The sequence below is a fragment of the Mesitornis unicolor genome, unplaced genomic scaffold (assembly GCF_000695765.1).
Source record: "Mesitornis unicolor isolate BGI_N332 unplaced genomic scaffold, ASM69576v1 scaffold7273, whole genome shotgun sequence".
Lineage (NCBI taxonomy): Eukaryota > Metazoa > Chordata > Aves > Mesitornithiformes > Mesitornithidae > Mesitornis > Mesitornis unicolor.
Genome location: NW_010175240.1, coordinates 69,330 through 83,370, shown reverse-complemented (window position 1 = coordinate 83,370; position 14,041 = coordinate 69,330). Strand labels below are relative to the sequence as shown.

General features: G+C 39.2%; 1 protein-coding gene across 1 annotated transcript in view; it reads right to left on the bottom strand.

Annotated features, from left to right (window-relative positions):
* Positions 1 to 8,273: 8,273 nt before the first annotated feature.
* LGR4 (leucine-rich repeat containing G protein-coupled receptor 4) overlaps positions 8,274 to 14,041 on the bottom strand; it is a 72,501-nt gene continuing 66,733 nt past the window's right edge. Inside the window, exons 17-19 of the mRNA XM_010181303.1 lie at positions 13,265 to 13,392; positions 12,586 to 12,660; positions 8,274 to 9,550 (exon numbers count right to left, since the gene is read on the bottom strand). Coding sequence (XP_010179605.1) covers positions 8,274 to 9,550; positions 12,586 to 12,660; positions 13,265 to 13,392 — 1,480 coding nt within the window. The remainder of the gene's footprint in view (positions 9,551 to 12,585; positions 12,661 to 13,264; positions 13,393 to 14,041) is intronic.

The following is a 14,041-nucleotide window of genomic DNA, read 5'->3' as shown; positions in this document are numbered from 1 at the left end:
GAGGCAGTGTCTGGAAAGAGACATTGGTTTTGTGTAAAAGTAAAGGCCTCCCAGGACGAGGGAGGGACTCCGGCACAGGGAAAGCAGCAGGCCCTGTCACTGCCTGCCTACCTGGCCTTGGTCACCTCCACAGTGATCACTGACACTGTCATATCCTAATTTATATGAACTGTTTATAGCTGTAATATTTTTGCACATTTACCAGGTCAGTAAACACAAACTGGCAACCTCATCTGTATGTGATTCTGTCAGAAGGTAGCTTTGACTTAGCTGTTAGAAATTGCTGTTTGGAGTGTCCTATTTCAGGCCCCACAATTAGAACCGTATTTCTGATTTAAAGATTTTTTTTTTATACAGCTCTGCTATGCTAATGGTGTCCAGTTAATTCTCCACTGAGTCTATAACTATTTGTTCTAAATAAACGTTTTTTTTTCATACACTCCTGTCCTTTCCTGTTTGCTCCTGGATACAGTGTCAGTACTCCATTATGGTTCCAAAGCCCAGGAACACCGTTCCTCTTCCCTGCTGATGCTGGGCCACTGCAACTGCCTTTTAGCCAAACCCTTAAACAGGATCATCTCAATCATATGAAGCACCAAAGCTTTTAATTGCCTTCAAATCTCATTTACCAAGGAGATAATCACTGACTAGCAGTGGGTAGGTTTTTATAGCTTGAGCAATTTTGCTGTGGCTGACTGAGCAGAAGCATTACTGACACTAAAATAACAGTTTGGAAGTGTTTGTAAATTTGATTGCTGTATTGATATAATTGTTCTTACAAGGAATCTCCAGGAAGGTGAGTTTAACAAGAAGTATCTTTTTAGTGTTGAAAAATAAGCTGTCATTTAAAAATGCTTTGTCTAAAATGGGAAAGTAATTTGTGGCATTTGATCTACCATAAAAATTGAATTTCACTGGCTCAGTGATGTAAGAAGGCCATCAAACCTGTGCAACCATTGTGTGTGCACCACCTAAAATGAGTGCCGTGAGTTGGGAAGCATTTCAGTGCCATCATCAACTCAGTCCAAAAGAATACCCAAGTGATCATACTCGAGAATTCTGACACGGCTGTTTGGCGCTTGGGCTCCAGACTGACAGGCACCAGAGTCCATAATTTCCCTACCAAAAGGGCTGCATCTCTCTGGCCTCTCAGAGGCATGTACTTCTCCCTCCTTCTGCCTCACTGTACCCTTCACTGAGCCGCAGACCTTACTGATGTAGTAGAAAACCATCCAAGCCTTTGACCAAGTAACTTGTGGTCTGAGCAAGTTAAAGCTCAGGGAGACGTCTGACAAGTGCTGAGGCCAAAACAAGGGAAGCGCCAGGAGTGCACAGCCACAAAGCAGAAGGAAGGGAAAGGCAGAGGTGAGCTGTGAGGGATTTCCCCATTTCAGTGGTGGAGCTTCTTAATTTGGCTTACGATCTCATGGGAACTGCCATTTTGGCAGGTTGGAGAAATATTATTATGGTTCCTGTAAGGAAAAACCAAATGTTATCCTATGACTAATAACAAGTGCTGATAATCAACAGATCATCTGGAACAGTTTTCCAGCAAGCTGAAAAATACCAAAAAAAAGGCCTGAATGCATCTCTGATCTAAGTAAGCACTTCTATAATATTGACTACATCCTGTGCAGCAAACTGATACTCGTGATGTTAAAATAATTCTAGCCACTTGCAGTAGATTGTTGAGCTTACCATCATGAAATAAAGATTCAAGTGTTACTAGCTACAGTCTATAACAGCCAACAAACTACACCCGTTAAAATAATTTAAGCTGCTGATGCAAATATTGGAGATAACAGAACATCACTACAACCTAAAGTTTATGCCAAGTAAAGTTGCGACAAGAAAATTCCAAATCAGGCTGAATTCTTAGCTGAATGCTTCAACTTTGCTAAACAGAAAACACGTATGTGAACATCCGTGTATGTGCTGCAGGCAGCTAAGAAGTAAAAGAAGTAGAAAAGTTGTTTAGTGCACAAGCACTGTGAGCAAAGCTCCACGTCATGGTGAGCATGAAAACTTCCAAGTGTTTCAACAAGCTACAGACCAAAGTAATTTCAAAACATCCTAGGAAGGCTTGAAAACCTCCCCCAACCTTAAAGGCTATTTCATAGCAAAACCTGGCAGTCTTAAATGAATAGAAGAAGGAAGAAAAAAAATTTAAAAAGTTGTGTGTCACCAAATTGAGGAATTCTGGAGCTCAGTGCACTGGGCATCTCTTGTTCTGATGAAGCCCCACAGCTGCTCATCTGGGATGGCCAGAAACCATGAAATGGATGCCTCAAGACAAGGCAGCAGCCAGCTGCAATCTTGCCAAAAACACAGACTTCTAAGTCTTCCTCTTCCCTCTCTGTATTATTATACAGAATGATAATTCCTTGAGGATTCAAGAACAGGAATTGGGCAAACAGCTTTTATTAACAAACCTTAGTATTGTGGCAAGGTACCAGAGTTTACACATTGAGATTGTCTATATACAGAGGGCAGCAAAGGCCAGTTCACCTTTCAGGGAATTAAAGCATCGTTACTGGAATGGCAGACACATGTAACTTTGAAGAGAAGTGAAAGTATAAAATAGTATCATTGTTATTCCTCTTCCTACCACTCTGTCCTGCTCCAGTCACAGTGCCTTAGTTAATACAGGCAAGGTAAGAGCTTAAACAATGTCATTTGTAAAGTACTAGGGATTAAAACAACAATCCTGCAGGTTCAGGTAACACAGCTCCAATGGCCACAGAAGGACTGACAAGCAGACAAATGGCAGGTTACAAGGACAGGCTTCATAGCAATATGTTAATTCTGCGAACTTCGTGCCATAGAAGGAAAGACTGCCTCTGAAAAGCATCTGCCCTGGCAGGAATTAAGTGCCAACACTGCTAAAGCCTGTGGGCAAAATCAAACTGACATGATGAAGCACTAAAATTGCCACAAACAACTGAGTGTAGTGAATAAATATATACACACACCCCTAAGGTTGTTACCACTGTGAAAAATCAGCCTTATTTCTTACCAAAGAAATGACAAAAACTACATTCAGTCTTTCAGTGCTAACTGAACCAACACCATCTCAGATTATGGAATAAGTACTTTAAGCTACGTAGCAACAGGGAGTTAAATTTAGAGTAAACACAGAATTATATATTCACAGACCTATACTTTGTCTGTTCAGTCATGCTAATCTGTGTGTCCAAACATCCAAATGCTCCTGACAAATTGCTCAAAAGTAATCCCTATTCACTATCCACAGTATTTGAAAACCATTTCACACATAAAATGATGTCAAGAAAGCAGTTTATAGACAATTTACAAACAGAAATTAATTAAATTCAAGGCTAAATCAACTACCCTGAATCACTAACTACCCTGATTTGACAACTCTATTAAATATTTGAATTTGCAAACTCTTCTTTATGAAATAGTTGAATTTTAGAAACTCCTCAGTTCAACTTAATACAGCCAGCTTTAATGAACAGTATCAGGCAAGACTGCTTTCACATGTAACATCTAGTTTCACACTTGCATTCAGGAACACAGAAAAAGCATAAAAATAATTCTACTGGGGAAAAAAAAAAGCCATACTAAGTTTAGGCACAAACTAAGGCTTAGACAACATGCCTTAAGCTTGAAGAATGTGTATCTTAATTTTATTTGCAACCTGGAAAAAAACCCTAACCAAACCAAAATAGAAAATACGAGCCAAATGCAGTCAAATTTAAGAAGTCTTCCCAAGTCTCCAGATTTTCCAGTGTGGGCAAAAATGGTGCAGCAGGCATCGCAGCGAGGAAGAAAGCTACTTGGCTCACATTTGGTGCTGAAGCTGAATGAGCACTGCCTATACCCGTCTAGTGGCTACTTTTGTGCCTGCATTTGTAGTTCTGCTTGGCTAGAGGATGTGAAATCTGAGAGGTCTTGGATTGCTTCAAGTTTTCCTTCTCAACTTTGCAATACACTGTACCCACTGCAGTCCCAGGCCAGATTCTGTTCATTGCAGATGTGGAGCCATCTGCTTTCAAGGAGTGAGGCCTTGAGAAGGCGAGAATTTCTCTTAGGGAAATGTGCAGGAACTCCAGGAAACACATTTATATTCAAATCCCATCTTTCTGAATCAACAGCAGGATGTCCACAACTCAGCTGTTTTATGTTAGTTGGAAATCACAGCCCTGCTGCTTTTGAACAGCCTTCATTTCTTTATCTTGTTTACACTCGAATAAAGTCTTTATCTCTTTTAAAGCTTCAGTTACTAACAGATTTAGTTGTTCACTTTGGGCTGCAATTTTCAAAAGACATGTACAGGTTACTCTTTTGTTACCAGAAACCAGTGAGACACTTCATATTTTGTTACCCTCAAATCTGAATAACTTCCCTATAGGAAATGCCACAGTGAACATTAACTAGTATTTCTTAGGTAAAAATCTAAATGATATAATAGTGTATTGCCAAGAATGCAACATATGAAACGTGTCCATTCACCCTCCAAGATCTTACAGTATACAACAGTGAAGAAAACAGTAATTTGTGATGTATTATCCCATTTCAGATTTCATTAATTTCCTTATTTACTTCTCTTCAACTGAATTCTAGCACTACGAGTAAATCGGTCAGATCGTACTATACAATATGTGAAATGTAGTATTAGAAAAATCTCTAACTAAAAATAAACTTCTTATGCTAGCAGTAAAAGATCAAAACCATCTGTAATTAAAAATTAAACTGAGCACACATATAGAACAAACTCTGCACTGTCCTTTTAATTAAAAATTCTTACCCTGTAAATTAAAACAGAAGGCTTAAAAACACTAATCAAAGTCAAAAGAATTATTGGAGAAAAGCATCTTCATATAACTTTAAAATTATTGAGCAAATTTATAACTAAACATAAGAAAGTCTACTGGAAATAAATTAAAAAGGGCATTAAAAAGCAATCTAGACCAAAAAGTTGCTAAGTAGATGCATTATTTCTGTAAGAGAACAAAAAAGCTCCATTTCAAATTAAGAGATCTCACCAGCAAACTGCTACAGAGGCATCTAACAGCTGTCCATAAGAAATTACTCTTAATGGGGAAAAAGGTAGGGAATATCTTAGCGAAAGCTCCAGCAATTTTATTTGTGACTGTCTCCCTGCAGAAAGATGCTTCCTCATAAGAGCAGATGAGGAAGGAAAACAAACAAATAAAAATTTTCTCCCTGCCGTAAGTTTTCCTTTAAATAAAGTCAGCAGCAAATTCTTTTTTTCTGCTAAATCCAACATTGGAGCTCAGGACAGTTGTTTAGAGGGGCTTAGAAGCAAGGTATGTGACATTTAAGAACTGAAAGTTTCAGCTAGCTTTAGACTTTAGGAAATCAGAGGATTTATTTCCTGCAGACACCCCAGAACAGTGTAACTTGGGAAGTTTCAGTTGTTTAAGTATCAAAACAGAAATTAGGAAGCTTTGCCTAGCTGAGGAGGTGGCTGCCCAGGCAACAGCTCTGAAAGCCACCTGTAGAGGTTACTGAAAAGCTGCACGCATTACCAGCACAGCACAGCTTTAAGGCATGTTGTCCCCACATGTCTGATACCGCTTTTGGAGTAGCAAGAAGGAGCAAGTTCTCAGGGGACGGCTTTCCTATTGCAGCTGTGAACATCTGCACACTGCATCGTGCCCTGCTACCTAGATCAGCTGGTCCAGCAAAGACACAGCAAAGGAGGCATTAAGTACCTGGCACCTGGATTTCTCTGGGTGCTCCTTGTGTGATCGTCCGTAGGTGCTGGGCACGTGGTGATGTTGAGACAGACAAGTTTTGCAGCACTGCTTCTGACAGGTTCATTTACAGGCCAGTGCCTGTAATTCTTTCACCTCTACCAGCAGATAAAACCTGTGTGTTGGAAGACACTGGGCTGACTGCATTAAAAAATAATCATTAGCAACTGTAACTTCAAAAACATACCGATGTATAAAGTAAATACTCTAACTCCAAATGGACTGCATCTGACCATTTTAATAGCATTTCAGTGAAGGCTTATTTGTAAAACAGAAGAATAAATAAATCCATACTGAAGAACATTGTTTGAAACTGATGGTTGGATTTCCTTCCCTACTGATTATGAAATGGCATCTGACATTTACTGTAGTCTTGTTAGAAGTACTCTTGTTACCTGTGACCAACAGAGGCAGTGTGGAACAGACTGGGACTCTTAAAAAACTGTCTAAAGAAGCCTCCACAAGTCTTGAGCATGGAAATGGTATCAGAACCAAAATCATAATCTGTATGATTTTCCGAGCCATATTAAAAAACATTTCAACTCAGATACAATACATCATAATGTCTTTATTAAAGAGATTGCTTTATAAAAGAGGGCAAAAGCTGATCTGAAGGTTTTAACCTTTTGCACACCAAGAGTCTGCATTAGTCCGAGATCATAAATCCACTTGTGAATTGGCAACTTGCTTACTTTGCTGGCAATTCTCTCCTGAAACTCTCAGCACATGCAGTAGAGAGCAGATGACACGTTACCTTCATTTTTACATGTGCACCATTTTAAGCTTTAACTTTTGACAAACAGAGAAATAACCAATCAATATTCATGTACCCTTTATTTGCTTTCAGTGTAACATTCCATGCTAATTGCAGATGTAATATTCATGAGTGTAAATATAAGAATTAACAACTCTGAGTTGGTTTTCTTCTCTTCTGTTTTTACATGTGAATATTTTGGCTTACAAAATTAACAGCGTATAGTAAATAATCCTCCCATACTTTGTACAAACTACATGATTTTGATATACAAGAATTCTGTTTTTATTACAGTGACAATATACAACCATGTCTATTTACAATGCAAAAAGTATATAAACCACATTTTAAACATTCTGCTACTGGCAGCCACTATTGTTTAGGAGGTAGCTTTAATTAACAAAATGAACTGAAGCCACATTTCCCATCATGTGTTCTATCAAATAATTTACAATACAAAGATAAAAATTCATTGTATGAACAGTATATACAGTTTAATTCTCAAAACAGCAATCTAGCTTTAAATCTTGATGAGAATGTCTCCAGAGAAACGGGGATGGCAGTGGATTTGCTCATGATTTAGTGTATTGTTGAAGAAACACACATAATTACTTAATCATGCATTCATAGCCTTGTATTGATCAGATTTCAAAACATATATAGATAAATAGATCACTGATTGTACTTAAATCATTTGGGTCTCAGGACTTGAATGGTTTAAAGATAATGTACCGATTTACATTAAAAATCAATGACTTTGCACAGTGTACTTCACTCTCAGTAAAATAATTGGCAAAAATGCTTTTATTGCAAAATTGCTTTCTGCTTCCCCTCCATTTGCTAAAATCTCAGTCTATACATAGATATTACTGGGGTGCTGTCAAATTCAACAGGCTACAGAGTATTTGCCAGTATTTCTGTAAAGACATGAGCTGTATATGTTGACAGTGCTGCTAATACCCATCCAGTGCAGTGATGCTCCTTCCAACAGCGTAACCCAACTTCATAATACTGGAGAAAGTTGCTGTGGTTCACCTCAAGTAATGCATTATCACTGGAAAATTGTGTCCAAGCCTATTATTCCTGACAGCTGTTCATATACTTATTTCATAGGCTACAAATATTGTGGATTACTAGTGCTTTATTGCAACAAAACCTTTGTTTAAAATTGAACCTTGGCTTGAAATACAAAACAAACATGGTATTCCTATATTGCTGTCACAGTTATGTATGGGAGAATTAATCCCTTTTTTGGCCCTGCAGTAGAATTCATCCTGAGATTCAATGCTGAATACATTATACAAAGCTAGCAAGAGAGGTTTTTTGCTTAATTATAGAAAAGTCACATTTAAAAATAATTTCTTTAACATTAAACAGCTGTCCTTTATATTGTGCTTTGGCAGAAAAAAAGAAAATCAACAGAACTTACCTTGCCAACAGCAGAAGCAAAGTACAACTGGAGTACAATGTGGAAACACACCATTAGCATGTAAAAAACTATGAAAAAAACTGTAAAAAAAAAGCCACTATTGCGTGGAAAGAGTAAAAATATTGGGTAACAAATTTGGTTTACCAATTATTTACAGTTAGGGCAATTGATTTATTTCTTTAATTATTTTTAAATGTATGGCTCAAGAAGTTACTGCCCGCTTCCCTTCTTCACAAATGACACTAAACGATGATTACAAAAGTGCTTCCTGCTCAAAAGGTCAAAGCAGGCAACAGTCTACGAAGCATTATACCTCTATTAGAACGGCTGACGGCAAAAAGCCTTTTCAGTCTTTAATTCTCGGTATGTTGTAGGCGTAACGAACCAGAGGGAATCCTCGGCTTTGGTAGAAACATGCACGGCCGCAGGCCTGCACTTGGTCTGAGCTATCCGACACAAAAGAGTCGTCCTCATCCGCGTAGTCGGAGTGGGCTGACTGGGTGCCGCAGTCTGACCAGTAGCCATCCGGCCTTTGGCAAGGCACCACTGCCAGCGTGGGGCAGCTGTGTGATTTTATTAAGTGTTTACAGGGCACGGGCTTGGATAAAAGGAGCGATTCGCAACATTCACACACGGCGATGTTACCCTGCAAATGGGTGTACACGCCACAGTCGTAGTAAAAATCCTGCGTCACACAGCCCCCTTGAGCGTTGACGGCAATTGCTACCGCTCCGTTCTTTCTGGTCAAATGGCGCCTGAGCAGCTTCCAGTCTTCCTTGAACTTTGGGTTGAAGAATACATACAGAACTGGATTCAGGCAAGCAGGTAATGGGAAAAATATCAAAGTAACAGACTTCATGATTTCAGGGCTGATAGAAATTGCAGTGATCAACGGTGCAAATGAGAAAAACGCAACAGGGCAGAAAAAGATGCAGTTCGTGAAGATTAGCCAAGCAACATGCTTAATCATGCTGGACTGCGAGTTTTCGGAGAGGTCCTCTTTTTCCAAGTTGCAATACAGTTTAGTGTAGATAATAGCCATTAGCAAAAATGCTAATGAATTCAGGAGCACTAAAGTTACTGTGAAGCCTAACGAAGGTGTCTCTCCAGTGGGGAAGGGCAAGCAAAGAGGTGATGCCGAGTGTTCTGCTTTATAAAAAAGTGGTAAGCATCCTGCTACCACAGCACACAGGAAAGCAAAAACTGCTGCAACTTGAAATTGTTTTTGGCGATTGCTTTTCCCCTTTTTAATGATCTCCTTCGCAGAGAAGCTCCGTTCAACAGCTGCCAACATCAGGAAAAAAATGGCACTTTCTGATGAAAAGACTGCAAGAAACCCAGCAACTCTGCAACCACTGCCTGTCTCCCACCATATGCCAAATTCAGCAAATCTTCCCCAAGAGACAGCATCCAAGAAAGTTAAAATACCAGTATAGACTCCCATAAATAAGTTAGACACAGAAATCAGGCCTATAAACAGTTTGGAAGATGGCAATGGAGTACAGGATGCAAATATTGTTAACAGGACAAGCAGGTTGAAGAACAAAGCAACCAAAAAAATAAACCAGACAGTAAGTCGAATCATCCAGCTTCCCAATAAATATTCACAAGGCTTAAAAGCACCTAGAAGAAAAAACAGAAAACACAAACAGAAAGACAACCAATTTAGGAAAAAAAATCAGGCCTTAATAAGCAAGATTTTCAAAAGGTATTACAAGAGCACTCCTCATTAAATCATGAATACACAGCTGAACTGCTAAATAGGTCAGCTCAAAGTAAACTATTCTGCTGAAGCTATTTACTAATTAATTATGCCTGAAATAATAATTACTGTGAATAGTCACTTGAGAATACTTTGCATAAATGAGCTAGCTAAACAAACTTAATTACCTTTTAGCTACTTAAAATAGCTTTTATTAGTGCCACCTAAATACCTTTTATTTTCTTTAGATTTCATACTTCATTTTAAAAGCTGGTAAAAAAATAAAAGCAAATGTTCACAACCCACTTATAAGGGGAAAGGATTTTTTAGAAATAACATGTTCTCTCAAAAGCTGATTCACAAACATGCCTTCTGGAGTAACTTTTGGTCACAAAGAAACATCTGTAAAGCAGTTGACAAATTCAATTTATCAGCTTTAATGCAGACAGGAATTCGCCACAAGTCCCCTTCCCCACCCTCAGCACTGAAAGGCACTGTGAACTTGGAAAATCATATAGGAAAAATTAATTTTTTCTTCTTCTTTTGCCGCTTGAAAAAAGCTTAAATAATAAAAGACAGCCAATAAGCAAAATAGCATGAGGAAAGACAAGGATAAAAGGTCACTACATCTGCTTACCCTTCTAATCCTTCTAATTGCTATTTATTCCACGGGGAAATCCTACTGATTTTAAGTAACAATTAGAAGAGTTTAACCTCTCCTACATCCCCATTAGGCCCTGCTAATTGTCCAAAGCACAATAGCTGGGGATCTCTCCCTGCAGTCAGGCACTCTGGGAGCTGAAGGCAGAGCAGAAAAAGGCCAAATGGTGCTGCCACCTCGGGCTGGAGCTTCTGAGCCGGGCTCAGCCCCTGACTCCCAGCTCTGCGCAGCTCATGCTTTCCCTTTAGGCAGGTGGAAGGGAAGAACAACACATCCCTAGTGAAGGCTGGAGCAACTGCAGAGAATGATTAAATGTCTCTGCAAAAATCTCCGAGTCTTAAAGGAACTTCCAGAGATTACTGAACTAACACGTCAAAAACAACCCAAAAAATCTTTGTTTAAACAAGGAAGCTCCATTTCTGGGAAAGAAACAATGGTGCTAACTGGATTATTGGACCAGTAAAATCCCCTTTTTTTTCTTAATAAGACATCCTTACCAGAATAATTATTTTTACGGCACATTAACATGATGCAGAAATACTTGCCAAGCTGAATCTACTTAAAAATAAAAACAAATTCCTACTTATGAAATTTAAAAACATCAATGCTGTGCTTCCAAAATCAATTTGAAGCCTGTTGTCTAGTAGCTGCACAGTGAGGTCTTTTTAGACAAAGAAAACCCACCACACTTTCCTGTCTTTCTCCCAAGGTCTAACTATCCTCAGTGTTAAAAGTTACCCTCCTTGCTCACTAATATTCGCAGCCCACCGGGGGAAATTCATGCTCAGAAGGGTAAGTTTCACAGCTTTCAGTGCTACGCCACTCGAGTGCCACTGTTCAGCATTCCATTCCTGCCATTAGGCAAAGTGGAAAGTGGATCTACGAGATGAGCAATGATTCAGAACTTACATGGTGGGTGGAGTGTCCTACTTATGACCAGACGACAGCATGGCATAGAAAACAAGTTGTTAGTATGGGAGGGACTGGTGAAAAACAAGGCAAATTGTGAACTTGTAAAACAAGCTCTTCATTCCTTTTAGAGCTACAGCATCTCCGGCATGGGCAAAAACAGAGAGCTAAAGGCTTTAAAGATTTAACCTGTGTAACACCCCATCTGAATTCTCATTCTGTGAGCAGGAGATCAAATGCAAATAAGCCCTATTGGTCAAATTAATGTTCAGATCACGCACAGTTACATTAATAATATATATTTGACTTTCTGACCACAATTTTTTTTGCTGTGATCAAGAAAACCTTGTGATACTCTGTATACTAAAACTGGAGCTAGCCCAAAAGATGAAGAACACACAGATTTTCAAAATGGATGTAAAATACCAGTCTAGGAAAAGAGACTGAAGCAAGACTTGGAAAAACCCTGCTTATCCAGAAATAAATTCACTGGAAGCATACTGTTCCCCCATCTATGTGTTCCTGTTCATGCAAACAGCAGGGTACAAGATGTATAGAAGGAATCCTCTGGAGAGCCCATGGAGAAGACAAGGAAGTAGGAGGCACCACAGCAAGTGCTTTAGGAGCTGAGTGGAATGGTGTGTGGAAATTTGCAGTTCAAGGAAGATAAGCAGAAGGACAGCAACAAAGCTGAGAGTATTTGTTTGCAAAGATCAAAGACTTTCAACACTCCTGGACTGTTCAAGTCTGAATCAGAGCAGTTCTGGTACGCCAGTAAGACTACTCATTGCACAAATATCTGTAGCAGTTTAAGATGCTACTGCCTGCTCCAGCTACTTGTAACAGCCCTCTGCTGTCAATTAATTCTGCTATAACAGGGCTGGGGAACAGAACACATGAGCACTGCTCATCCTTTCTCCTGCAAAGACATCAGGCTTAGTTAAAACCACCCATGACAGCAGTTCAATTTAAGCTTTTAAAGCACAGGCTGACTTCTCCTTGAACAGGTGAGTCATTCAGTCTGCTCCACAGCCATCTCTTTGGCAAGAGTAACACAGAATTAGGGAACAGTGCATTAAACACAGCAAGCTCCAAATAAAAGTATTACAGTCTCATACGTTGTGCTAATGGAAACAAACTTCAGGTTTTTTTCCTAGCATGGCTCTCCAATGTAGTGCTGTGCAGTCCAAAGCTGAGCCAGATCTTTGTGATTGCTCATCCAAAACAACATTGACATCAAATGAAGTTTCACCTAAGCACTGTAGAATTTAATTTTCTGTGTACAGAATGACTACGAGGAATGAAACATGTAATTCTGCAGGCAGCTATTTGCATAACACCATGACTGAAGTTCACAATGCGGCTAAAGCACATTATAAGACTTACCTGTTGCTGGTGTACAGTGAATAATAGTCTGTCCCAGTTCCTCATTTTCCTCATTTCTTAGAACATCTGCATCAGCTGTAGCCAAGTAAAAATGAAAAACAGGTTAGTCGTAAGGGGAAGGCTGGAGGGGAGTGCAGTGAAGTGAAATGCAGCGAAGCTGCCTAGAATGGTAGTCCTTTGAAAGATCAAAGCCCTAACTCTTCACCAACATTCAAGCCTTTCACAAGTGAAGCCATTCTGGTTGGCCATGTAAGGTCGAACGCTCAGTGCGGAAATCGGGGCAGCAGTTTGAGTTACTACGGCCTGTCCTAGCTATTCACAATACTTTATAAGCAGGGGAAAGACCTATGGACCTTGAGGTATACAGTGGAAGGATAAGCCCCTTCTGAACAGGATGGTCAAAATACTGAGAAGCATAAAACATTTTTGTTCTGGCAGAAAACGACAGAGACAATACTGGCAGCCTAGAATTTAAAAGAAAAAAAAAAATCTGTTTTTTTCTTAAACAGGCAAATTTTACCACCTGTCTGTAAGCAACCGCTAAGCACTTTCAGAGACAGCTTTTGTATCCCTATAAAGATTTACAGTTTCCAAATTGCCTTATTGAAAGACAACAACATACACGGTTATTCAGTCTAGCCTGGCCCTAAATAATACTGCCAGTTTAGTACAGTGAAACACTTACCCTTCTCACGATCCATCAAGGCACCTTGATCTTGGTGACTGGAATCTTCAGCATTAGAGTTTAAGTAAGAATCACAACCCCAAAATGCACAGCACTGGTAAGCATACGGTACAGAAAGTGACCTGAAACACAGACAGAACAAACAGTATTACCCATTTTAACTTGAGTTAAGATTACCATGTATTAAAAATATTCGAGTGGCACACTTCAGTACTAAAATTGAAGCTTTTTTTTCCCCACAATTGCTAATAAAAAACTATTTCAAATTGGATCAGTTGTAACCACTTCTGGTGAAATTTTGCACTGAGAGGAAGGACAGGTGATGCCCAAGTCTTGTCTGCTGCAAAGAGTACAAAGAAAATTCTGTGATGCTTCGCTCTCTTTACTACTCATTTTACTCCACATACAAAACAAATTCTGATCAGTGGCACTGCCACACTAATGAAACTGAAAGATAATTGAGCAAGTTAATTGAAGGTAACTGTTTTGTAAGAAAGTTAATTCCCAGATGATCACAATGTTAAAAATTACATCTTTCCTTCTCACTCTTCATTTTGAGGCCCCAAAATAAGATTTTTTTTTAAATTAATGTGTGCATTTGACAGGAATGGGACTCCTGATCGTGGTAGAGAAGTACAGCTGTGTACAGAGTTTTAAAAAGTCCACATAAACAATGAGATAATAGCAGACCAGAAGCTAATTTTTCTGTCTCAAGACTACAACATCAGGTATCTGCAGCGTTGTTCCTGAGTTCTGTTCTTGTAAATATTC